Source organism: Pezoporus wallicus, unplaced genomic scaffold (genome assembly GCF_028554395.1).
Source record: "Pezoporus wallicus isolate ANWC-B61680 ecotype Strahan unplaced genomic scaffold, APGP_CSIRO_Pwel_v1 contig_8057, whole genome shotgun sequence".
Lineage (NCBI taxonomy): Eukaryota > Metazoa > Chordata > Aves > Psittaciformes > Psittacidae > Pezoporus > Pezoporus wallicus.
Window position 1 is genome coordinate 1,736,682 of NW_026637044.1, and position 27,148 is coordinate 1,763,829.

Consider the following 27,148-nt stretch of genomic DNA (forward strand, 5'->3'; position numbering starts at 1 on the left):
TTTTTCACTTGCTGTTTTGGATTTTGAAGAGAAAGAAATACTAGGGGAAAAAATTCTAACTACGGATGGACAGTTCTGTAGAGGCAGCAGGCCACAAAAGGCTGTCTGAGAATTCTGCATCTACAGATAGAGGTAAGGAGCTTGAAGTATAGTTTAGGAAGGTCTTTTGGGTTTTTTTTTTCAATGGCACAGTTGTCAGACTGCATCAGATTCTGATATTTCCACAGCCTTAGTGGTAGAGCTGGCTTGAGAATAAAAATGCTGTCTTGAGGAGGGGGTTAATGGTAGTCATATATAGTTTATGAAATGCTTAGCATGTGTTAATGAACTCTAGGCTGAGATTTTACAAAACTTGGAGTCATTTGGTTATTTACAAGTTTCTCCTTGTCTCCCTAGTAGGGCTGTGCCAGTTTGAAGGTGGCTGTGGCTGTTAGCAAGGTCTAGGAGTTGTTTTGCAGGTGATATTATGTTCTGTGGGTGCCTGTTCCAGCAGCGAGCGTTGGGAAACCTGCATTTGGTTCCAGGTTTCCCTTGTGATCTTCTGCGAGGCATATAATCTTTTGGTGTCTTGGTTTCATCATTATTTATATATATTATTTATAAACTAATATCTCAGAGCAACAGCTTGTTGTGAGCAGCATGTTAATATTTATTGAGCTTTTCAGAGGCTAGTGTAAGTAGCAAAGACATGTGCAGGTGGAGGAAGAGAATGTCACTACTTCATGGGGGTTGACATCTGCTGCTTTCCTGAATGTTTTGATAAATTGAGAGACTGCTGATTCATTTTAATTTTTGATGTCTTCCCCTCACCACCCTCTCACCCCAGGTCTGATGGGAGCTCTTTCAGTAAATATCATTTGCCTCTGCAATATGTTTATGCTTCAGGGAGCTTGAGGATGCAATACATAAGAGTTATTATTGTTTTTTTTTCTGTTGATATTGAATTTACTTCATATCTAGTCAGTGTCAAACAGTTAAGCTTAATTTGGATTTGAAATTTGTCAGTCCTGAATAATAAAGCTAAACCATGATTTAATTTCAACTGTCATTGATTTCAGCACTAATGGAATTTACATTTTTGTAATGTAAGAACACTTTGTTGTTTAACTTGACATAGTTGTCAGTTACAGCAACAAAAAGTTACATTATTAGCATTCAACTGTGTATCCCTATTAGAAACATTTTCCACTTACAGTGTCCTCTGAAAACCGCTGTTCTGCTGATGGCTGTTGTGGAATCCCCCTGGATGATCTCACTGATTTTTAGGACTGCTTTTCGCTATTTCTTTGTGTATGACAGAAAGAAAATAACCTTTAACTGGAAATTATAATAATTGCCTACACGCAAAACCCAGTAAACCTCCAGGGGAAAAAAAAAAAATATTAATCTGTCTGATCTAACTTTGTTGTATTCAAGGAACTACCTTCTTTTTCTAGATGGAGAAATCAAGGCCAGAGCTTTTAGCTTTCTCTCCAAATTATAGAAATTATGTAGGAAAAGTCAATAAAGCAATAATATTTCCTAGAACTTGTCACTGTTTTGTTAGCTATAGCTACTCATAGAAATCAGACTTCTGTGGGCTTTTCTCCTCTCTCTTTGGCCCAAAGTACAGTGTGAAGTTGTCTCTCTACCACTGTGGTTTCATTAGGCCCAAAGAGAATGAGAGTTTTCACTTTGAAGTCTAGCTTATTGGTAAACTTATGGCATGGTGGGGTTTGGTGGTCTTTTTTTTTTTGTTTGTTTGTTTTTTTTGATTGTTTGGTTTTTTTTTGTTTGTTTATTTTGTGGTTTTTTTTTTCTGATTTTCATCACTAAAATTCATAGTGACACAAAATAAGGCACAAAACCATAGTACAGAAATACATTTTTTTTTTTTGTGGAATATGGCATTCTATGAGGAGTCATTATTTCAGGAATACAGAAGTTTTAATATATTTAATAAAGGCATTGAAACTGAACTCCGAAGCAAAGTCCTCTAAATGCCTGGCCTCACCACCAGTGTGACTAACAGGTAGAGGGAGGGGATTCTTCCCCTTACTGTGCTCTCATGAAACGCCCTTGCCACACATCTTGCAGTCCTGTGTCCTGCTCTGGGGCCCCAACATAAGAAGGACAGGAAGCTGTTGGAGGAAGTCCAGAGGACACCACAAAGGTAATCAGAGGGCTGAGGGACCTTTCTTATGGAAATGGGTTGAGAGAGATGGGCTTGTTCAGCCTGAAGAAGAGAAGGCTCCAGGGAGACCTTAGAGCAGCTTCCAATGCCTAAAGGGGCTGACAGGAAAGCTGGAGAGGGGCTTTTGGCAAGGGCAGGTAGGGACAGGACAAGGGGGAATGGCTTTAAACTGACAGAGGGGAGATTGAGATGAGATATTAGGAAGAAGTTTTTCCCTGTGAGGGTGGTGAGACACTGGCACAGGTTGTCCCAAGAAGCTGTGGCTGCCCCATCCCTGGCAGTGTTCAAGGCCAGGTTGGATGGGGCTTTGAGAAACCTGCTCCAGTGGGAGGTGCCCCTGCCTGGGGGGAAGGGGGGGGGTTGGGGGGGTGGGGAGGGCAGGTAGAGGATAGGGTGAGGCTCTAAATGATTTTTAAAGTCTCTTCCAACCCATTCTATGATCCTGTAATTTAAGGGATATTACTGATGCAGCAGCCTGAAAGCACTAGGACATCTTTAGTGTGTATTACCGGAATTCACACCAACACTACCTGGAAAAGGTCTATTAACTTTATATTTGTGTGAGGATTCCTAGACATTTCTGTAAAGAGAACAGATCGTACTGAAGTCAAAAGATGTAATTATTGTCAGTGTCAACTGAACTGGGGACTTTGTAGTGTAGGTCTAACTTATTTATTTTACCCCACAAGTAGGAGAACATCTTGAGATAACGTGATGGTACTAATTTGTAAATTGTGCCATCAAACATGAAAGGTTTTGAGAAGATAATGAAAATATGTGTAATTGCCATTACGTAATGGGTGTTCACAAAGTAGTTGTGGAGCATAATTGGGTTTTGGTGTTCATACTGAAAATGGTAGCAGCATGAAGGATAAGTTACAGGAAACAATCTGACCCATGGGTATGAGGACACTCTTTGGGTTTGTGAGGAGATGCTACTCCTGACATGTTTCATTGGATATACTATTCCAAATTTGAGATGGTTTTGATGTGAGCAAACCAGGCCTGAGGCATATGACAGCTGTTTGTTTTCTTGTTGGGATTGCAGATACCAATGAGCAAGTATTACAGGATTAATATTATGTCATCAGATAGCATCACGTTCTCCCAGGAGAACACAGCCTGTCACAGAGGTGCAATGAAATCACTAGTTCCCTGAACACCGTGTTCCTTCACACTAAGTGAACAGTCAGTTCTGCTTGCTCCACTATCACCCGTATGGAGTTGCTCTGCATAGCAGGCCAGCAGCACCTCCTCCGATAAATACAGCTGATGTTTTTCTTGTCTTAACTGCCACTTGGGTCAGTCAGGGTTTTCCCAGCAGTGCTGATAAGCTGTTTACAATTCTTCCCAAACTCCTGTTTCCAAACATCTTTAATAGTAACTAAGCAGCAATGAATATTTTACAGAACAAATACGACAGATTTGAGGTGTTTATTTTGCCTGTGTTATTCTACCAGAAGTTCTAATATCCATTTGAGTTTTGTAAGGTAGATTGTTAGGTTTCTCCTGAGACCAAGAGTGATGGTCTGAGGTAGTGACAATGTTTGAAGAATATCCATTTGTGGCTGGGTGATTCTGTTCTTTAATGGTTGTGAGTTCTGGTCAGTGGTGTTTCTGTTTTCACCTGCACTGTTTGATGTGTTGGATAGACATTCTGAGTGTCTTCTTAACAAACCTCGATGTTGAAATATCAGCATGGAAGGGGAAGGAACAGTTATTTCTTGTGATTGCTGTAGATATGTATCAATGAACTTACATTTTGGTATGTTCTGGATTTTTTTCAGTACCTATTTGTCTATGGGAAGCTGCTCCTGATGTTGCGGTAGGGAATGGAAAAATTTTTACATGGTTGATTTTCAGGAAAACTTCATATGTGAAAGACTCAGAAAACTTTTTCAGAATTCTGGTTTTAGTAGGTTCCTGTCCGCCCAAAAATATGGACATATGCCTGTGAACATGTAAGACTAATCAAATTATAAAGCATCTCCCCTGATCAAGACAGCACAATGCTTATTAAATATCCAGAACATTATTGCAGCAGTCATTTGAAGTTTGTGCTGTTGTAAGTCATGTGCTGATACATGATGAGAACGTTATAAAACAGAGGGGCAGTGCTGTTATGGAGTGGGCAGTAATATTGACAGTCCTGGTTAGAAAGTCCTGAGCCTTTATGAATTAAATACTCTGATGGTTAGAAATGGTTACCAAATTTTGTAACTCATCCACAGCTATTTCCAAATCTATCAGGTATGTACCTGAAAGGTTACCAGTCAAGTGCTGGAAACCAGCTCTGGGTGGGATTAATTATTTATGAGTGTGTTTTAATGTCAGTTTTTATAAGTAGCTAAGGATTCTTGCTTTATTTCCTCTCTCTTTTATGCTAGTTTCTCCTTCTGACTTTGAGAGTGTTGCTCTTGAAGGGGATCTGAACGGCGAGCTGATGAACGAAGACATACGTATCCATAGCTGGCCTTGTTCTTACTACTTAGACACCAGCAAACAATGGGTCTCTGGCAGACTCTCACTGACTCCTGTTGCAATCACATTCACAGCTGGCAAGACTGGGGAGCTTTTGGTCAACTTCCATCTTTCTAGTATCAGTGAGATCAAGAAGGAATCAACAAATTTAATCTTCAGCTCACTTACCATCTTAGAGAAGAACACCAAGCACTGGTTTAGTTCTCTGCAGCCCAACAGAAATGTGGTATTCAACATCCTTGAGCACTTTTGGAGGGAGCAATTGCTGTCAAGCCAAGGAGCGGAAGCAGCAGCTTTGCAAACAACAAAGGGAAAAGAACTGACAGGATTATTGAGTGGTTCACAGAAACGGCTGGAGGACACAGCAAAAGTGCTGCATTATCAGGGCGAGCAGTTTGATAGCATCATGAGAGGACTCAACAAGATCGAAGGGGATATGGATGTAGCAGACAGGTATGGTAATGGAGCATCCTCTGAGCTAAGCAGTGCTTGTGGGATTGCATTGCTTATGCCTAAATTTTATGGGGCAGATCCATGGAGGTCTTCGGAATTACAGGATGGTTTGGGTTGGAAGAGAACTTAAAGCTGTTTAGCTCCAACCCCCTGCCATGGGCGAGGACACCTTCCACTAGAGCAGGTTGGTCAAAGCCCTGTCCAGCCTGGCCTTGAACACTGCCAGGGATGGGGCAGCCACAGCTTCTCTGGGCAACCTGTGCCAGTGTCTCACCACCGTCACAGGCAAAAACTTCTTCCTCAGATCTCATCTAAATCTTCCCTCTTTCAGTGTAAAACCATTTCCCCTTGTCCTGTCCCTGCCTGCCCTTGCCAAAAGCCCCTCTCCAGCTTTCCTGTCAGCCCCTTTAGGCATTGGAAGCTGCTCCAAGGTCTCCTGGAGCCTTCTCTTCTCCAGGCTGAACAAGCCCACCTCTCTCAGCCTGTCTCCATAGGAGAGGTGCCTCAGCCCTCTGATTATCGTCATGGCCTCTGGACTCACTCAAACGGGTCCATCTCCTTATACTGGGATAAACTATTGATTTTCCCTGAAAGTTTAAGCTTGCAGTGGTCTGTTGTGGATCTAGTTCTTGTTACAAGATGTGTCTGTATTTCTGTCCTCCCTTTTGTGTAACGTTTTTTTCACCTTGGTGAAGTTCTTTATACATATATACCTGTCCTTTCTTTCAAATAACTTTTCAAGCCCTTCAAGTTTCATCCATGACTAGCAGAAATTGTAGGGATCTCCAAAATACGAACAATGTGTAAGTTCTGAGAGAATAGGCAACATTAAGGGAAGTAGGTGACAATTCATGTTCCCACAGAAGGATAAGGTATAGCATTGACATTTTTATTAGATGTCTTTGAATATGTATAAATGAAAAATACTGGCTTTGGTTAATTTTGTGGAGCAGCCTGTTTTGCTGTTCCACAGCAAACATAACCACAGGTCTGCTTTTCTAGTTCTTCTCAAAGGAAATTTTGAAGATAGCAGGTGGGCTGCTGACTTGGAGGCAATTTCCTAGACTTATTGGGAGACAGCTGCCAGTTAATCTTTAGGTGGATTGTACTCCTTTCTCCATGCATGAAAGTCAGCCCTTGAAGCTGCTTTTTGCATGCATTGGGTAGTTGAGGGCTTTATATTTGTCCTTTCCTTCACAAGAACTTATTTCCCAGCTACACATAGCAGCGAGTATTGGGTCTGGTGTAGATGTAGTCAAGGAAATAGCTATAGAAACAGTGCTCCCTCATTTGTGATTTAAAACTGTACTACTTTGAACCTTACATGGAATTCTGTCTGCCTTTAGGTATAGGTGGAATAAAAGTTTTGAGGAAAAAAAATGAGCGGTGTGAGCTTCTCCGAAGTGCTTTGTCTGCAGAGTGGGGTGGTGCAAGAACTGGAGAGACAGTACCAGACTATTTGTAGTAATATCAGTTGAGCACTTAAGCCAGTGTACTCATTAGACACCCAAGTGCTGCCTTTAGACAACTGAAGTAAGGAATTTGGAGCACATTTGAGGTTGCTTAACTACGTTTTGCAGAACGCAGTGTGCATAGTAAATGGTTGGTGTCTTGATCAGAATATTATGGCTTTAATTCACTTTGAATGCTAATCATTATTCTGTGTTATTTTGTATGCTGCAGATTTGATTTGATAGCAGTCCAAAAGAGACAGTAAGGTAGACAGTAGTGTTGTAATATATAGCTATGAGTGCTTTTGTAGAAGCTCTGACAGTTGCATGAAATAACAAACACAGTATAGTTCAAACCAGTTGTTTTTGGAAGAAGCATCTGTTTTTAGACAGATACCATGTCTAAAAGAAAGTGTTGATTTCACAAGGGTTCTGCTGATACTCTGCATACCCTTTAATGAAAAGCCAAGATAATTGAAAGCTTCAGCAATAGCTTTTAAAGTTCCGTAGCAATAAATAATGAGTAGGAAAATAAATACCTGCTCATTGTTTTTGGAAGAGAGTTTTGTTTTGGGTTAAGATGCACTGGGAGGTATTATCTGTCCTCATGAATCTGAAGAACTAGATGCTTTGATTTAAAAATGGAAAAATAAAGGAAGGCATTGACCAAATGTCAGCTGTTTTATCTGTAGTACAAAGAGTTTGGCCAGCTTGCAGGATAAAATGTATCCCAAAATCCATTAGCGAAATAGTATTAATCACCCTGTGCTTTTCTAACACAGTTTTCTAGTGTAGTTTGTGTGTCGTTTTTCTCATGAAGATGCTTCTCACCCAACAGTTTTCTCTTAAACTGATGACATTTCTCTTCATGTCCTTAACCAGTGTAGGAAATGGGGAAGACCATGAATTCAGACTATTAACATAAATGGCCTCATGTTTGTAAGGCTCTTTGACTACTGTTTTCCTTAGAAGTAACTGCATGGATAATACCATGCAGGACTATTGTGTAGCAGATTCTGTGCAGAAGGAAACTTTGGTAACAAATTTCTGTGTCTGCTTTTTCAACAGCGCCAGTTTGATGGTATTGTCTATCATAAAAAGAACCAGGCCCCTTTATCTCCTTTCGTATGTTTAAAACTTTGATTAATTTTATCTTGCCTGTATGTGTAGGCTTTTTTGGATTATTAATTCTGTTCTTGTGTATGCATGGGTATGTACAGCTGCTGTCAGTGAACCTGTGTTCAGATAAGCAGAGAAGAGTGTGACGTTCTAGCAGATGTTCAAAGACCAAAAATAAACAGAAACCCAGATTCACTGTTTCCTTTTTAATGTATTGCTATTAGATGACAACGTACTTTGGTTGCAAATTTTCATTTTTGTATATGGACCGGTCATATAGTTTGTTGATACAGAGGGGTGACTCCTCCATAGGCTGGAGAAGTTGGCTGGAACCTTTGTTAGGGCTGTGCAGCAGAAAAGCCTTGACTATAAATCAGACATTGCACAGCTGGGATGTCAGCCCTGGGGAAAGAAGAGAGGAGGCAGGAGAGTGAAGGGATGAAGTGATAAAAATTAGGGTTCCAAGCTATCCAGAATAAGTTGCCACAATGTAAACAGAGGTTTAGGCTTGTCACGTTGCAGGTGCTTTTCAGAAAGTCCCTGAACACACTGAATGTGTTGAAGTGACATAGGCATAAGCTGTCATTGCCCTGAAATAACTTTGTAACTCTACACTTAAGAGGACAGAAAAAGTGTTTTGTGTTCTGTAGAAATGAGATGAGGTTGTTTGTCTCTGCTTAGTTACAGCAGGTAGGTTACAGCATAGCTTTGAATTTGGAAGATGTGTGCTGGTAGAGCCTGGGGCTTTTTCAGTCATTCTCTGTGTAGAATGTAAGTTGAACCTCATAGTTTCAGAATTCATCCCTAAATCCATGATACTATGCCATTTCAAATTCTGTTATGTAGAACTTTGTACATATCCTTTGGTCTGCCTTCCCTACTCCTCTCCCATTTTTTTAAGGAGTGTCACAGCATTTCCTGAGAGCAGTGGTGAGCTCCAGAACTGATACTCATGTTGCATTCTATCTACAGAAGTATCTGGTGTTCATGCTTTAGCTGGGAGTAGATTCTTGGAACAGTTCATTCTGCCTGTTCTATTCAAGAATTCAGTTGGTTGACTCCCAATATGACATTTTCTGCTTTTCCTAAAAGATGAGTTTATTTAAGTTGGTGTGTTTTGAAGCCAGTGCAGAGTTTTGATGGCTAGTAAACAAAGCATGTTCAGTCGGAGCTTCCTCTTTCAGATTAGACTTTGCCGCCAAATTAAACAGGATTTTAAAATTGCAAAGTCTTCTGTGTGTAGGCACACTCTGATTCTCATGGAAAATAAATCACTACAGAAGATCTTTAGAGCAGCACTGTTGTGATGCATATTTGATCAGGGAGTACCTTTCTAGAATAAACTTAAAAGTAAATTAAATCAAGCTGACTTTCCAAAATAGCAGTAAAGCAGTAGTAGTTTGGGGTTTGGTCTCATAAGCCTTGTGTCTCTAGAATTTAAGTTAGTAAATAGTCTTTTGTAGTAAGATTGCATTTTTTTCTTCTTAGAAGCATCTACTACAACTACTGTGCCAGTGACGCATACCTGATGACTGGATAGTCTTTAAGGTATTGATGGAGAGGGGGGACCACACAATTCTGATCTGGATTGAACTTCCTTACAGCTAATTTTTTTTTTTTTGGTTGATTTAAACATAACCTCTTCCTTCCCATTAGTTAATTGGGAATTCATTTGTGCCTCCAGAGACTGCTTTCCTGTCCTGCTCAGTGGCTGAGGAATGGACTGAAAAATCTCTGTTTAAAACATCCTGATCAGGCTAATTGTCTGCAGGCTAGTTTGGTTTGTAGAATGCTTCCAGCCAGCTCACTGCTGTTTTTCAGTGGGAGCAGGGTAGGGTTTGGGCAGTCAGTGATTCCCAGAGGGTTGATTTGCCTCTTCCTAAGCCTGGGACTGGAGATGAGTCACTTTGGCTCAGATGTGACGTGCGTGTCAGAGGCTGCTGGTGGGTGAGAGGAGGTGACTGTTTGCACTGCAGGAAGGAAAGGGGGATATGAAGTTTGTGTTAGCTGTGTGTGGAGATGTTGTCAGTCCCAAAATTTCTTTCCAGCCACTAAAGTGGAGTCATCTTGAAATACACAGTCCTCTGCTAGCAGGATGGGCTTGGGTGATACAGGCAGGGGATGAGAGGAAAGTGGGAGAAATGGAGCATCATTGGTGCTGACTGTGGCTCTGCCACCAACTCCTGTCTAGACGAGGAGAGGGATAATAACAGACAGGAGCACATCACGTGAAAAATCAAACCAAAACCTTCCCTTTCCTTTTTTTTTTTTTTTTTTGTGAAAAGAGTAGTGGTCAGGCTTAGACCCAAAGATCTGCAAGCATGATCCTTTCTTGGGAGAGGATTCAGAAAAGGGGAATGGGCTATGCTGCTAAAAAAATATAACAGGAAGATTGTGTTTTCTATGTCATTGATTCTTCCTAACAGTGTTACATCTTTCTTGCTTGTAGCTGGTAAACTTGGGTGCCTGCTTAGGTGCATGTTCTTGCTTAGGAATAAGGGGCTTGACTCTTTCGTTATTTCTGGCTATACACTGGTCTTTCTGGGGAGCAGTTGCTTAATTGTTCCATAAAGTCAGTCTGGTTACCTTTATGCTAAGGCACCTCCAGCAAGGAGGCCTGTGTCCTTCAGGAGCTTCACCAACGCTGATGGTGAGGCACTCTGGATGCCTGTGGCAGTCTCTGCTGGGCTTTTCAGGCTCAACATTGCACTCTTAGTGTTTTAATGGGAATTTGGGAGTGGAGGCAAAGCAAAAGGTGGCATCAGACTAGGGCTATGGAATAAAGGAGCAGAAGGCGGCAGTGGTGCAGATGGCCATGTGTGGAAATATTGAGGTAAATGGCAGTATTAGCTGAAGAACAGCTGAAGAACTGGCTTGATTAAGTCTAGTTAAAAGTTGGATTTCTTGTGTCAGACCAGTGAGACTCTGGGTCCTCTTTCCATTGTGTTAGCAAATGAAGGAAAGCTGCTTTTTAAAACAGATGGATCCTGGTAAGCTGTGAATAGGTTTGAGGAACAAAATAAGAGGGGTGGATTCAGTGTTAAGAAATCTTTGTCTGTTGTAATTTGCTTTGAACTGGAGGGGTAGCATGACCTCCCTACTAGCTTTGACTCTGCTAACACTCTCTTTTCTCTGCTAGGTTGTTGACTGAGCTCGAATCTCCTTCTTGGTGGCCGTTCAGCAGCAAGCTCTGGAAAGCACCACTGGAAGCCAAGCCAAAGGAAACTGCCACAGTTTCCGATTCGAAGAACCAGGAAGGAATCATAATTAGAATTCCAGTTATTATCACCCACAGAACAGACTCAAATGTCAAGCCAGGAAAACTCACACTCTTTGCTTCTGGTCTGGAAATCAGTGACTGCAACTCTCAGGTCATTCACCGTTTTGAATCAAAGGATGTAGATGATATCAGAGTTCATACACCATATGAAATCAGTGTCCGTCAGAGATTTATTGGGAAGCCAGACACCTCTTATCGGCTCTTGTCAGCGAAGATGCCAGAAGTAATCCCTATCTTGGAGATGCAATTTAGCAAGAAGATACAGTTTCTAGAAGATGCCCTAGGTTTTGCTGGTGCCAGGATGTCCCCTCAGGTAGATTTGGGGACCTCCATTTGGCAAGCAGGTATGTGATAAAGCAATCCATCTATAAGGGTAACAGTAGCACCAGAAATTTCTAGGTGGTTTTCAAACTCAAAAGTGTTAATAGTTACAAGGCAAATTTTCTTCCCTTTTCCCCAGTGTGAGACAACATTGATGATGCAAGAAATAACTGATAGGGGACCTTAGACCCTATTGGCAAGAGGGTGAGGGCAGAAATGACAGAACTCTGTGGCCCTGCTTTAGTCTAGTTGGATTTTCTTTCTCACAGCTACATTAGCAGAACCTGTGACTGCAGATGCTGAAGCTGAGTGTCCCTCAGGAGCCTAGCAGCTGAATTGCACCAAGCCCTCTTTAACATTGTGCTCTCAGCTGGTATTGACACTAACTCCACACCACTTTGTGAAAGGATTAACTTTGAGTTTCAACTACTGGCCTGTGTTTTAACTACAGTGTCATACTTTTTCCAGTGGTCACCAATTCACTTTTGTGCCACTCTGTGGGGAAGTCATTAGAAATTAGTTTTCCTGGTTGCATGCTTCACAGTCCTCTGCTGTTGTTTTTGCTTTGTAAGTTTGTAGCTGAAAATATATTACATCTGTCATTCAGTTAATTGTAGAAAATTTAAAACGTATTTCCAGTCCAGCAGGTTTTTTAAAATAACATCTGGAGTAAACATCACATTAATTTTCATATCTTAAAAACTAGAATTTTATTATTTGAGAAGTTCAGGTGTTTGGATTTAGATTTTAGGTCTCAGGTTAGGTTAATACATAGGTGAAAGAAAAGTGGAGATTGAAACCCTTTCACAGTAATAAGAATGACTTTACTTACTACTGTTATGTCTGTTAAAATTCTTTGGAGGATTGTTTTTTGTCTTGTTTTATTTTTTTATTTTTTTTTTGTAATCCAACCCTGGATTCATTTGGGGAGCTGTTGAATTCTTGTCTGTTAGGAATTTAATTCTATCAAAATGTCTGAATCCTCCTTTTTTTCTTAATCATTAGTGATGTGAGAGCAAATTGGTGGATGGATTTATTGCCAGTACATTAAAAACAAGTAGAAAAATTATACAGTAAAGCAATAGTTGAACCCATTTTCGTGCACTGAGCTAAAACTGGAGTTCAGCAGGGAGGATAATGTCCTCTTGTTGAAGAGTCATCGAGGGCCATGGCTTGGAAAAGCTTGTTAATTTTTAAGGAAGTAAGTCTTGGGCATCTGGCACTAAAATGTCAGCACAACAACTTAGAGGAAAAACAACCTGCTGGTTTCTTAAGCACTGAGTTATTCCAGCAAATTGGTGTTCAGTTCCTGATGGTCTTAAGGCTGGTTACATAAAATAATTGGTTATACAGCCCTCGTGTGCTTAATTTCCCACTGCTCTGCTCTGTTTGCATCTGAGTCAGTGAGTCAAGGATATTGCTCTCCTACCCCCACCTGCATTTCGACTGTTTAATTTGGAAATGTCAGTAAAGAAAACTGGAGGTTATGGAAATCTTGACTTCTCCAGCTCCACCAAAACCCTTGTTTGTTCCTTCCCCGGGGTCTAGCACTGTTTGTCTTCTGTCGCAAGATGGCAGTCACGGACTGTGTTTTAACCTCGGTGGTTTTTCCGTGGTTGTTCACATGGTGGAAATACTGTTTTTTTTTATTTATTTTTTTTTTTTCCCCTCCCCTAAAAGTAGGCAAAAAAAGTGTGTGTTATGCATGTCGTGGTTTAAACCCAGTCAGGTAACTCGTTCACTCACTCCCCCCCTTCTTTCCCTCCCCCTGCTCTGGGTTTAAACCACGACAATGCATCACTGTCTCTGCACACGTAAGATATGTGTCAATTTTCAGATCGTGAATGTTGATTCAGAGACTTAGAGAAGAAATATCCTTGCAGTGGAGGTACCTCTGTCTCTGTGCACTGGCTCATAGCGTTCTGTGCCCTCAATGGTGAGATGTGAACATGTCCACCACTGTCATAATCTCATCTGGATCCTGTCTGCTTATACTAGTCCTGCCTTAAAGTTGTGCATATTGCATGTTTATATAAGTAAATACAAAAAAACCCTCATCTTTCCTAAGAGTTTTGGCTTCATGCCACCTAGAAGAGGAATTTGTGAAGACTTTTATACACACCAGATTATCTGGAAGTATTTTTAGCTGCTTTGCATGTTTTTTCTGACTGTATATTGTTAGACCAAGCCACACAGGTATTAAAATGCTTAGGACAGAGCAGTGAGGTTTGTTTGTAACAGAGGCGATTCTATGCTGTATTAAGACAGTACTCTCCTAGCCAGTAACATCCTCAACAGTGGCTGATAACAGCTACCAAGCATTAAAAAGTGCAAGAAATCCTACAGTGCCTGTGCAATATAGCAATCTAGGGCAATGCTGTCTCAGTCCTATAGCTGAAGGCTGGTATTTGCTGTTTATCTTTTTTGAGGCTGCTGAATTTTTCCTGTCTACCCCTGTGACCGAATGTTCTCATTATTGAGTTTCCAGCACTTTGTTCAGTGCTTTTGTACCTTCTCATCCTCACATGGTGGCAGCGAGTCCCACAGTCCAACTTAGTGTGACACAAAACAAAATTGCTTTTTAAACGTTTCTGCCTTTCTATTCAATTCTGGGAAATGCCAGATCTTCTTCTTCATCCATTGTTTTTGTTCAGCTTTGTCACATCCTCCTTCTGTTCTTTTCCTCAGTAAGATTAATGGAGTGAAATGGATAGATTTCTTGGTTTTAATGAAATAATTGGTATATGGTGACAGTCAGCTGATAAGAAACACAAAGAATCTCCTCTGGCTATTTGCTGCCATAGGAAGGACTGTCATTCCCTCCCCACTTTGTCCTCTGAGGGAGATCATGGCAGTGATTTACCACAGGCAGCATTTTTCTGTGGCTTGCGCTTAGATCATTTGATTACAAGGAGCATTTGCACAGGGTAACACTAGTACAGTGAATTACTTGCTTGTCTTAAATCTTGATGATGTCTGAGTCCAGTGACTCTCAGGCTGATAATTGAATAATTCCAGGGATTGTGAGTTTGCAGTAATTCCTTGAGAGGGATTTAAGATTTGGTACTTTTGGTTTAGCTTTTGTCTTCCTTTTCATGGGGAGGTAATGCTGTCTAGGGCAGTTGGATATACCTTGTCAGCTGGGCACCAGCTCCTTGACCTGGCGATGAGCTCTGGCGTCTGGCACACTTTCTGTCCTGATGTACATATGAGTTTTTGTCGCCATCCTGTGATGGGTCAGGCCGTGTGCTCACAGGTGGCAGCAGTAGAATTAGCTTCCTTTATGGTGCCTCTTTAAGTGGAAGAGCTTCAATGACCCTTGAAGCACCTCTAGGAGCCAAGATGTGTATCTCGGGTGTTTAACACCCATCTGAATCAGAAATAACAACCTTGCCTTGCTGCATATCCCTGCTACCCTACTGGGTAGTATCAGATACTGCAATAAGAGCCGATGCTTTAAAAATAAAGGACAAGTAGCATGTTACATGAGGGATTGCATCCACCCTACTTAGCTGGGGGTGGCTGTTAGCGTCAGTGTTGCCCTTCTGTTTCAGGGGTTTGTTTACTTGACTCTGTCCCAAATCCATCACTTCCAAATTCTTTAATTAAAAAGATTAAAGAGAGAAGAAACAGCAGGTGGAGAATCCTCGTTTATCTGATTGGGAGTGTGTTGCTGCTGCTTTGCGCTCAGTTCAGATGTAACCCCAGAGCTCAAAATGAACCCATTCTCCAGATGCTGCCTTTAATAAGAAGTCATCTCTCGGCAGCCTGGTCACCTCCAGATTAGGTATTGTACAGAATACAGCTCAGATCTTTCCTAGAAGAAAAGTCCTCTTGCAAACTGCTGTGGAGAAAAGCATAGAATCCCAGAATGGTTTGGGTTGGAAGGGATCTTAAAGACCATCCATTTCTACCCCCCTGCCGTGGGCAGGGGCACCTTCCACTAGACCAGGTTGCTCCAAGCCCTGTCCAGCCTGGCCTTGAACACTGCCAGGGATGGGGCAGCCACAGCTTCTTGCAACAGCTTGTGACAGGGCCTCACCACCCTCACAGGAACTCCTTTCTAAGATCTCATTTATATCTCTCCTCTGTCAGTTTAAAGCCATTCCCCTTGTCCTGTCCCTACTTGCCCTTGTCAGCCCCTTTATGCACTGGAAGCTACTCTAAGGTCTCCCTGGAGCCTTCACCAGACAGAGGAAGGGGAGGGAGGATTGTGGGGAGAGAGAGAAAAAAGCAGGGATCATCCAATTTGATACCAGCACTGGTTCTCCCCATTGGTACAGGAAATGGCAGTCTGACCATGGGAATTTCTTTTGCAGCCACGGGACTCCTCGGAGGAGTGGTGCAGCCCAGCTCTCCAGCAGGAGGCAGAGAAGGGATGGACAGTGACCACGTCCAGCTGCTAAAGCAAGAGAAGATCTCCCAGGAAGAAGCAAAAGAGCTTAAACAGGTATAAATTGACATAACTTTGATAAGAGTTGTTTCACTGCTTCTGATTTTTTCATAAGATGCATTTTCATCATCAGAAACCTAGTCATTGTCCTTAACAGAATATTCCTCAGAAAATTCCTGAAATTAAATGGGCATATTTTAAAAATCAGTTAATCAAGCCTGTGATTAAAATACACTGCTAACTTCATAAGTTTGTTTTAGGTTTTTTTACTTATTTTGAATCAAGGATTATCATCAAAATATATTATAGGGTTATAACCCAAGCAAAATCCTGAACTGTAACCTGTTTTTCTGAAGATTAAGCGCCTTAACAATTAAATAATTTTTAGCTCTTTTGTGTTTTCTCTATGCCATCTTATTATTTTTAGTAAGGAATAGCAGTTCTGTTTCAGAAGCATCCACAAAAGTGAACAAAGTGTTTTATAAACACACAGAACTTGTAGCTGGGAAATAAGTATGCTGTCCAGCATATTAATAAGGAGAAGATTTTCCTAGAAAAGAAAAAAATATTTAAAGTAATGTAGTCTGATACTGTTCCTCTGAATGGCTCTTTAAGGAATTTCTCTCATAGTTGATGTTCAGAACTGTTAGTGAAGAATCCGTCTTTGTAGTAGGTGGTTGATCTGAAACGGTGAACAAGTTGGAAAAGCAAATGAGAATGGTTTGAGTGGTTTTTTCGTTAAAATAGATTTACCGGTGCTGATCACAGCCACATCAGATGCGACTGAAGATTAAACTTTATTATTGCTTATTTTCCCCCTCTAGCATTTTATTCTCTTGATATTCCAGGTGTATCTTGGTGATGGCATCATGTGAAGTCTGTCCTAATTCCATTGTTTCTTACCAAGCCTGAAGGCTTGCAGCCCCCTTCTTTTATTTTATAGTTGGGAATTAGAATGCAGCAACTTCTGTTAGCTTGAGTGCATTTGAGAGTCACAGTCACTTAGTAGGTTCTCGAGTGGCTAAAAATAAAAGCTTCTTGCGTGAAAAATCTATTTATTAACTAAAAAACGGTTGAGTAAGTGAGAATTTAAACTTTGCAGAAGGTTAATTTCAGAAATTTCTGGTACTCTCTGTGCTGGATGGTAGACTAGAAAAGGTGTTATATGGCCAGTGTGATTTAAAACAAAACACTTTCAAGATGAACTAGAGCTCAAAAGACAATTTTTGTATTTATTTATACCCCATGAAACCAAGAATTTTTAAGCCAGTTGATTATTTGGGGTGAGTTTGTGGGGAAGTGTGGATGAGGAGAGGATCTGAATTCCAAACTTACAGGCCATGAATTGGCCTGATTTTTCTCCAGTAATTGTTGTACACCTGTTCTCTGGAGCCAGGCCTCTTTAATCATCATTTCAGTCATTAATAATTTTAAGGTACATGTTTTAATTCCTGTAGAACTCCTGTTCCTTTTTCTTGCTAGGAGTCACCACAGAAATACACAGCCTTAGACCATAACTTGCTTCTGTAACCAAAATGTAGTCAGTATCTTTTGATTGAAGTATCTTACTTGTTTTTTTTCGAAACCAAACCTGACTAGTCACCATTTAGTGATTCTCCCTTCTGATCTTTTAAAGAGTTTATCTCCATGATCTGTTTTTTTATCAAAAAATAACCATTTTCTGAAGCAGTGTTGACCTTTTGGAAGATTTTAAGGGAGAATATTTCTCAGTCATAGTTGTACAAATAGCAGCAACCTGTTCTTCATGCAGGCATGTGCTTTGTATGGTTGTTATGTATTCAGGAGGGCCAGTTGTTCCTTCCTTAAATGTCAACTTTTCAGCACTATAATTCTGATTTGTAGCCAGACCCTAAAAACCTAAATACACTATGAGGGGTTGTTGGTCATGGACTACTAATGAAGACACATTTTGATACACCTTGCAAAAAAAGCTTTTCACTAATTGCTTCCCCTCCTCATTACTTGTGATGTGGGTAACTCCAGGAGAACTTCTGAAGGCTGGAGAACAGGAATTTGTCATGAACAGATATAGTTATCACTCTTTCTCTCTCCTCAAAAACAAAGTAGTTGCAGTAATAACAATAGATGTTTTGCAGCAGAAATTGTTGAATGATACTAATTCCTTCCATTAGAGCTAGAAGTCCTGAGCATCTGCAGTTGTGATTGGGTGGCTGAGTAAAGGACCTCACCAGGACTTCAGGAAGGGACATTTGTGTCTACGTTTGTGGCAGTGTGAGCTGTGTTCTTTAGCTGTGCTATACAGATGGAGAAAGAAGTCTCTGAAGTTACTGTGGTCTCTGGCTGAACTTCTGCCTCCTGCCTCACTATGGCTGACATAATGGCACTGGGTGTGGGAGGGGATGTGATAATATTAGCTTAAGGGATGTGGTCAAAGGGGGGCAATTCACTAAATTTTAAATTATTTTGCCAAACCGGTGCTTTCTAATTCTCAAATTGTTCCTGCCAAAGAACTGTCCTGATATTTACTGTCTGGAGATCGCATATGCCATGAAGGCAGAACCAGTATTAAAGAAGTTAATTCTTTAACATCTGGGAAAAAGCCCACATCCCAGTGCATATCTTTGGCATTTGCTTCCTCATTGTCTTCTCAGGTCAAGGTGGTTCCATTTCAGTCCTTAGCTACTTTCAAAGTCTCTTCAGTGTTTATTCACCCTTTTATCATACCTTCATCTCAGGAAATTACAACTGTTAGAAAAAGTGTTTTGTTGAGGAACTGTTCATTCCAAGTGCTAAATACTAAATTTGCTCACAGGATGGCCTGCTTCCATGGCCTATAGCGGTCAACAGACAACTGATCTTAAGACCTGTGTAATGACTATGCCTCAAGTTTATTTTTTGGAAAGTACAATTCAGGGAGAACTAAGGTCCTGACAACTAATGCTTTGTATTTGCTTTTGGGTAACTTAAGTATTTAATGACATGAAATTAAAAGGTGATAGTTAAGCCTGTGGAGCTGCTTGAGTATTTTTTTACAGACAAGGCCAGTGGAATGTTAGTGGCACCATGAGTGCTCCCTGAGAAAGTAAATAAAATCAGAGTTCTCTATCAGTCCAAGAAGAAGTAACGGGAGAAATCGGCTACTAAGAATAAGATAGTAAACAATGATCCTTCCATACTGTCTGAATAGCCACTGCCTCAGAAGAGCTGATGCTTTAAAATCTGTCTGCTTTTGTGTGCTTCAGAGACAGGGGACCTGCTGTCCTGTCAAACACATCTGTTCAAGTGTTATCTGTGCTCAGATGTTCTGTTCCACAAGAGACAACCTGATTTTCTAGAGCAGGCAGAAGCCCTTTTGCTAGTGGCTGATGTAGAGCTTGGGTATTTGTACACTAAATGCGACTCTGCATCTAGCAGAAGGAACCTCTGTGCTTTGCACAGCTACAGGCAAGTACTAATAGCGGCAATCCCATACAGAAAACATGTTAAAGCAATTAAAATCCATAGATTTTTGTTATGGCAAGTTGCACTTACCTCTTGAGGCATTAACAAATGTCCTGTAGTAAATTGTGTTGTGGTAGTTTAAGATATTTCTGCGCTCTGCTGTCTCCCTGCCCATTTCCAGGTGCAACAAGAGAAGATGTGGACAGGACCCTTAATATTTCTGGTGCAAGATCATAGAATCATAGAATAGTTAGGGTTAGAAAGGACCTTAAGATCATCTAGTTACAACCCCCCTGCCATGGGCAGGGACACCTCACACTAAACCATGTCACACAAGGCTCTGTCCAGCCTGGCCTTGAGCACTGCCAGGGACAGAGCATTCACAACTTCCCTGGGCAACCCATTCCAGTGCCTCACCACCTTCACATTGAAGAACTTTGTTGTTATATCCAATCTACACTTCTCCTGTTTAAGATTGAACCCATTACCTCTTGTCCTGTCGCTACAGTCCCTAATGAATAGTCCCTCCCCAGCATTCCTATAGCCCCCCTTCAGATACTGGAAGGCTGCTATGAGGTCTCCACGCAGCCTTCTCTTCTCCAGGCTGAACAGCTGCAACTTCCTTAGCCTGTCTTCGTACGGGAGGTACTCCAGTCCCCTGATCATCCTCGTGGCCCTCCTCTGGACTTGTTCCAACAGTTCCATGTCCTTTTTATGTTGAGGACACCAGAACTATGCACAGTACTCCAAGTGAGGTCTCACGAGAGCAGAGTAGAGGGGCAGGATCTCCTCCTTCGACCTGCTGGTCACGCTCCTTTTGATGCAGCCCAGGATACGCTTGGCTTTCTGGGCTGTGAGCACACTCTGAAGCCAGCTCATGTTCATTTTCTCATCAGCCAGCACCCTAAGTCCTTCTCCGCAGGGCTGCTCCGAATCTCTTCTCTGCCCAACCTGTAGCTGTGCCTGTGATTGCTCCAACCCAGGTGTAGGACCTTGCACTTGGCATGGTTAAACCTCATGAGGTTGGCATCAGCCCACCTCACAAGTGTGTCAGGGTCCCTCTGGATGGCATTCCTTTCCTCCAGCGTATCAACCAAACCACACAGCTTGGTGTCATCGGCAAACTTGCTGAGGGCACACTCAATCCCACTGTCCATGTCAGCGACAAAGATGTTGAACAGGACCGGTCCCAACACTGATCCCTGAGGGACACCACTCGCTACTGGTCTCCAGCCGGACACTGAGCCATTGACCACAACTCTTTGCATATGGCCATCCAGCCAGTTCTTTATCCACCGAGTGGTCCATCCGTCAAATTGATGTCTCTCCAATTTAGAGACAAGGATATAGTGTGGGACAGTGTCAAATACTTTTCACAAGTCCAGGTAGATGACATCAGCTGCTCTGCCCCTACCCATTGGTGCCATAGCCCCATCTTAGAAGGTCACCAAATTGGTCAGGCAGGATTTCCCCTTAGTGAAGCCATGCTGGCTGTCACCAGCCACCTTTTTGTTTTTCATGTGCCTTAGCGTGCCTTCCAGTGCATTTTCTGTTGTGGGTTTAAGTTTATAATGGGAGTATAAATTGGAATATTTTACATGTTTCTTCCCCTTCTTGCTCACCTACAATGTGTTTAGCACAGAGGTGAAGCACTGTATTAAATCGTGACAAGTTATCACTGTCAAAACCTCTGTTTGCACCCCATTTCAGAGTATTGTGAATGACAGCTTCCTATTAACAGGTGAACTTGGATGCATTCAAGAGCCATTTCTGGTTTTATGTGTTCTGCTTTAGTTTTCAGACCTGTTGGACAGGGATAATCGTGTGGATCTCAGGGAGAACTTAATGGAGTTCAAACTTTGATTGTCAATACTTCCTGCACAGTGACACTTTCTGTATCTTATTTTTACTGCTGGATACTCCCTGTAACTCCTTTCTTAAGCTTCCGCTCAATTACATTGTTATGATGGCATCTCAGGCCCCAAACCAAATTGAGGTCTCCATTGTAAGATCTTTAGGATACAATCTCTGTTTGTACAATGCCTAACACTTGGAATTTATATCCTCAGGTGGTGTGGCAAAATGATAAAGTCACAGGGCTAAGTACTGAACAGGTACACAGGCTTGAAGTCCTCTCCCATCATTTTGTTTGTGTCTGTGTTGTGGCTCTCCTGCTTGGCTCTCACTTAAGCCAAAGCAGAGAGAAGTGGGCAGCACTTGAACAAGTCATCAAGCAGGTACATAAAACAGAGCAGATGAACTGTGATCTAAACTGCAGTGTACTGCTTGGGTCCTCATAGTCTATGCAAGAACCTGGGATATGTAGCTTGGATGGACATCTCTTCTCCCACCCAGGTCTGAGTCTGCTGTAGTTGAACACTTGACACAGGGCATATTTGGAGAGCTGTGACAAATTTTCTTCCTTGTTTTGTACAGTGAGGGCTCTGTGTGGGAATATTAGGTATTGCCTGCAGCTGCACAGAAAATCTGTGGCAGAGCCGTGAGGATAAATCAGACTTTCCAAATTATAATCCGGTGGCATAAATCTAAAGTGTTCTCAGTGTGAGATTGATCACTGCCTGAGGAAATGTGCCTTTAAAATGTGTCTTTGATGGGCTCATACCTGCTGTTTGGTTTTGTGTAACAGATAGTTTCACGCTGAATTTTCATGTCTTGGTTCATCGTCCGAATTGCATAATGGCACAGCAAGCACTGCTGCTTTGAGCAGTTGACAGAACTGGAGCAGTAATAACTAGACATCTTGCCATCGTTTTGCTTTGCAAAAATATTGACCAGCTTTGGCCAGACTTCACCTTCCAGTAACTCTTTCCAGCAAGCTCTGTGGGCTCTGCTGAAAGAGAGTCTTAACCGCTCCCGTTCTCATTGGATTGAGTGGCAGTACTCAGCTGGAACACATGAAGATGCTGCAGACAAAGGGTTAAGGGATTTATTACCAGACTTTCTGAGGCAAAGAAAATTAACAGATGGAAGTGAGCCGCTTGTGTTTTATTTTTGCATGTGAGTAACTGCATCATCATCAGCTGCTGTGTTTCAAGGCAGAGCCTAATTGGCAGGTGAACTGAGCAGAGCCCTGTAGCTGACTATGTTTCCATTTTACTGCTTTCATATTTTAAAAGCTTTTCTGTTCTCAACAATTGTGTCTTTTTCTGTATTTTAAATGTCAAGTATGCTCTAATGAATGCAAAGCCTATCAAAAGTAATCTGTTTTGAAACTAAAAATAAAGTACTTTCCGTGGCAAAATTTTGATTTACAAATAAATTGGGTTCCTCTTGGAGAGGTGGGGAAAGAGTGTTTCTGCTTCCTTTCTGCATACTCTCGTGCCAGCTCCTGCTATGCTGCATAGCAATCTTGGAGGCTTGCTGCATATCACCACATTTACCTGATGTGCTCGCCTCTACCTAAATGTGCTGGGTGAGGAAGTGGCTCAGGAAACATGAAATTACCACACTGTGAAGGGTGCTTAGTGGTAAACTGCCAAAGCCTGTGCCTGACAGCAGCCAGAGGTGGAGGTGTTGAAGGACCAGAGGAACCATTCTGGAGCATGTGTTGTTCCATGATCTAGAAATCTGCTTTTCTTCTGCTGTTCCAGAAAACAAATTTTGGGATGCTGTTGGGTAAACCTTTTTAGTAAACTTGCCGAGAAAATATTAGTATGAACCATCTTTAAATCATCTGGAAATGATGAAGCTTGCTTCTTTTGCTGCTGTCCTTTAGGTTGTATGGAAGGAGTGAAGTTTCTTCTCTCTTAAACTGGTATAAAGTATTTAAACTTTATTGGAGCAGAGGCTGAAACCCTGTAATCTCTCAGGTGAACATTGAAGCTAGCCCTGCTTTTAGTTGGATGGGGTGGACCAGAAGACCTTCAGAGGTCTTTTCCTAAATTCTCTGTGACTTTATGAATGATAGGAGTCGTTTCATGTACCACTGACTACTTTATTTTATGTATTTATATATATATGTTCTATATATATGACACAAGCAGAAGAAGCTCAAAGGAGAGACTGAGAGAAAGCCACCTCTGAACTTCCCATTTTCAAGTATACTGAATTATACACGATATATCTGAACATGTCACTTTTCTTTTTGGTGCGTATCGTGAGCACATCTACCACCTCCAATTTGGGGAATTCACCCTTGCTTTCCTGTTACAGTGAGAGATCCTGAAATATTCCATTTGAGATAGAAACAGAGGGTGGTTTTAGCTTGTAGTTTTGGTAAGAACAGACAAAGGTAGATACAGGTTGGTCCATGGTTCGATTTGTTGGTTTGTTTTTTTTCTTTGTGGTTTTTCTTTTTCCTTGGGCAGCCAAATTGCAAAATCATTTTTTCACACAGCTCTGTTTCTAGCTGTTTGTGATTTAAGGAAAGTGGTGAGAATTACCTCATAGCAGCCTTACAGTATCTGAAGGTGACCTACAACAATGCTGGAGAGAACTCTTCATCAGGGACTGTAGTGGTAGGACAAGGGCAGTGGGTTTAAACTTAAAAAGGGGGTGTTCAGGTTAGATACAAAGCAGAAATTCTTTACTGTGAGAGTATTGAGACACTGGAACAGGTTACCTAAGAAAGTTGTGAATGCTCCATGCCTGGAAGTGTTCAAGACCAGGAACGTGGATGGATGGTTGGATGGTGCATTGAGCAACCTGGTCTAGTGGAAGGTGTCTGTGCCTGTGGCAGGGGGTTTGGAACTATATGATCTTTAAGGTCCTTTCCAACCCAAACCATTCTATGATTCCGTATGTTATGAGATAAATCTCACTACCATGACTGATATGCAGCTTCAGCCAAAGCATTTTGTCTCAAAAAATTCCCCTGCCATTCCAGCTAGATATGATGTTCTTCACTGCTTTTCTCAAACTGGTAGCTTCAAGCAGCTTTCTGGGGGCTGATTATATATTCTAATATACTCTAATGGAAAACAAGAGAACTGAGTTTGCCACTTAATAAATAAATAAAATTAAATGTGTTTAGAGTACAGTTCTTTTCTCCTGTTTTACTAAAAGCCACAGATTTATGCTGTTAGGCTGCAGTTCTGGTATCTTCCGTAGTATCACCTGGATGCTCATGTGGCACAGCAGTTGATGTTGTGGGATAGTGCTGGGATAATTTGCTTTCTTGGAGACTTACTGCAATTGATTGGATAAACTACTCTTATTAAGCAGGCAGTGCAAGGATATCCTCATGGACCTAGCTGTGGATGCCTAAGGAAGTAGATTATGTAGGCCAGCAGAGGCCTTATGATCTGAAGTAACTTGGAAGCTGGATTTCCAGTCAGTATGATACAGTGCTTCCAAATTTCCCTCTGATATATCTGAGAGAAGGCAGCTGAGGCTTGCCCATCAGGCAGGTGCTTTCAGTTCACGCATCCAGGTTTATTAAGGGAGTAGCCACAAGAGGGAAGAAAAGGCAATGATGTAACTCAGTCCTTGGTCTGCTGCTAAAAGGAGCCAACGTTACAGGGTGAGGAATTAAGACAGATATTTCTTGTGTAGTTTGGATCACTGTGCTTGGACTTGATTGTGTGAACTGATGAAAATGAAAGTTGAGTAAGCCCCATAAGTCAGTGTATGGTATTGTTATGGATGGCTCAGCCTTGAGAATATATAAGCTTGGCTTTCTTCTTCCATTTTAGAGGCTTCTGCCCTGTTTGGACCAATATCTATAGGCGTTTTCAGACTACATGGTCCCCTCACAATCTTGGAGTAGCTGAGGATGTTAGCTTGCAGTTCCACATATGAACAGTAATTTGCTAAATGTAGTGTAAACTGGTTGATATGTAATACAATGCATACAGCCTGGAGTAGAGCTCTAGCCAGTGCATCTGTTATTTCTCATCTCAGGTACAGCCTGAGCCTCTTGGCTGCCTTGATGTCTGTTCATACCACACCACCCTCTAGTCCCTTGAAAATGATTTGTTTGGTTGCCTAATTCTCACTTTTCCCATCTGGTCCAACCACTGACACTTCTTTCTTTAGTAGGCTGTAGAAAAAGAACAGTTTCTGTCCTTTGACCTTGTCAATGCCTAACATTACTATGCCTTCAGCCATGTGATCCCCTTCTGGCTTTCTACCAGCTGTGCTTGCTTTCCCTATCAGCTCTCAACGTGCACGTAATCTCAGTACAAGCTACTGCTCTGGAATGCAGACATACCAAGGAGGTAATAACAGAGCCAACAAACAACAAATCATGCTTAAATGATTTTTATTTCTAATTTATTCTCTTCCCTCCCCTCTAACCTTAACAGATCAGATTTGAATTTTCTGGTCTTTAGTTCCTTGTTTCATTCGTCTCAATTTAGTTTATCAGAGTAAGAAATTTCTTTTCACCAGCATGCCTCAGGGCAGACTCCAATAAATGAAATAAAATTACAACAATGAAATAAGTAATTGCCATGGGTCTGTTACATTTCTCAAAGAACCAGCTGGTCGATTGCTGAAAGTGCTCAGTCTTTTCTTCTGACAGATACTAAAGAAGCTGAAGGGCCTTGCCTTGGAGACAGAAGCTGAGCTGGAGAGACAGGATGAAGCTCTTGATTCCATCACTACCTCTGTAGACCGTGCGACACTGAATATTGACAAGCAGAACCGCAGAATGAAGAAATTAACGTAGCGCCTACAGGAGCCAGTGGGGATGGTATCATGAGGAAGAAGAGGATCAGAGAACTGTATTTATCAAGACTGTTTCTTTAATAGACACTTTGTGTGGGAGCTGTTTGCAATATTGTCTGGAGTACAGTGCTGCTGTTACTGAGTTCCTGTGGGTTTTGAAAATATTTCCAGACTTAGATGATGTTTGAAGGCTGTTTTAGGATTAAAAAGGCCAAGACTTTTAATTGCGGTGGAACAATGATAGTGGCTTCTTTACTACAGAAAATCTGTAAATATGAAAGGATGTGATATAATCTGAATCAACTTTTATGTGCTTTTTTTATGTTGCTGCTTTTGAAAGGTTGGTTTTTTTTACTGCAAAGAAGAAGTGAAGGAGAAATGAAATGCATATGAGACTACTTTAGATGATTACAGCTTATTAATTCCCTCTCAAGGTCTTTCTTTAAAAAAGTTAATAGCTGAACTAAAGACCAGATGTCCAACTGCAAGTCACTCAGGCTTTTGTTTGTAACTTAATGCTGAGGTGAGCAAATGATGGTGATAAAACCTTGTGTTCCCTAAGCAAATGTTTTTAATAGGTTTCAATTGTGCTTTTAATGTACCTAGAAATTTTATAAGAATAATGAAGACTTAGTGGCCACAGCTGTCTGTTGCCACATCCTGGAAAATGCAGAAGGTGGTTAGTTAATGTGCATGTATTGGTAGAGATATCTGCTCACTGAGCAGGTTTTGTTGTTTTTTTTTTTGCCATTTGATAAATGTTTTGCTTATTTAAGTCACTTATAAAAAGTATCAAAGTAGAATATGTTCGATTTCCAAAAGGAAATGATGATCACTGATGATCATGTATACTTTTTTGTGTGTTTATTTTTCCCTTTTAAACTGCATACGTAGTGAAGGAGTTGATTTTGGAGTGGGGAAAGTATTGTGGATGAATCTATTCAGTTCTTGGAGTTCATTGTTTGTACCCCTCACTTGCACACAGTGGTTTCAGATTTTTGGTAATAGTCTGACATGGGATGCAGTGTCCTCAGAGCATCATGAGCACAGTGTTTACTTAGTGTGGTCCCTAAATACCATGGTGGAGCTAGGCTGCCAGATCTCTGACGAGTGTCAGTGGAAGGTCTCTTGTCATTTTGCTTCTCTGTCCTTCGTTTTCCATGGATCTCTCTACTGTTCATTTTTGATTCCAAATGGGAAGAACTTCATGAGTCATGTAGAGCATCATGTGGTTTTTGTGTTATCTCCCTCAGACTCACAGACTGAGGAGCCTGTTGCTGGAGCTGTAGGCATCTGTGTAGTATTTGGCAGTTGTGGTACATGCATCTAATTCATGGCTTTTGTTTATTTGTACTAACTGGTGATGAAACTTTTCAAGACTTCTCATAGACCTCTATTTCTAAAAGAAAAGGGAATACTGCAAA

The 27,148-nt window shown here is 41.3% G+C and overlaps 1 protein-coding gene across 3 annotated transcripts; it reads left to right on the forward strand.

Annotated features, from left to right (window-relative positions):
- Nucleotides 1-27,148, forward strand: SNAP47 (synaptosome associated protein 47). Of its 3 annotated transcripts, none has more exons than XM_057402876.1 (5): nt 1-132; nt 4,561-5,107; nt 10,817-11,301; nt 15,598-15,728; nt 25,563-27,148. In XM_057402876.1, the coding sequence occupies exons 1-5, from the start codon at nt 66-68 to the stop codon at nt 25,620-25,622; spliced, it is 1,290 nt and encodes a 429-aa protein (XP_057258859.1). In that variant the 5' UTR covers nt 1-65; the 3' UTR covers nt 25,623-27,148. The 3 variants fall into 3 exon arrangements, with proteins under 3 accessions (XP_057258859.1, XP_057258858.1, XP_057258860.1); XM_057402875.1 differs by having other exon boundaries at nt 25,579-27,148; XM_057402877.1 differs by lacking the exon at nt 25,563-27,148 and adding an exon at nt 17,825-19,321.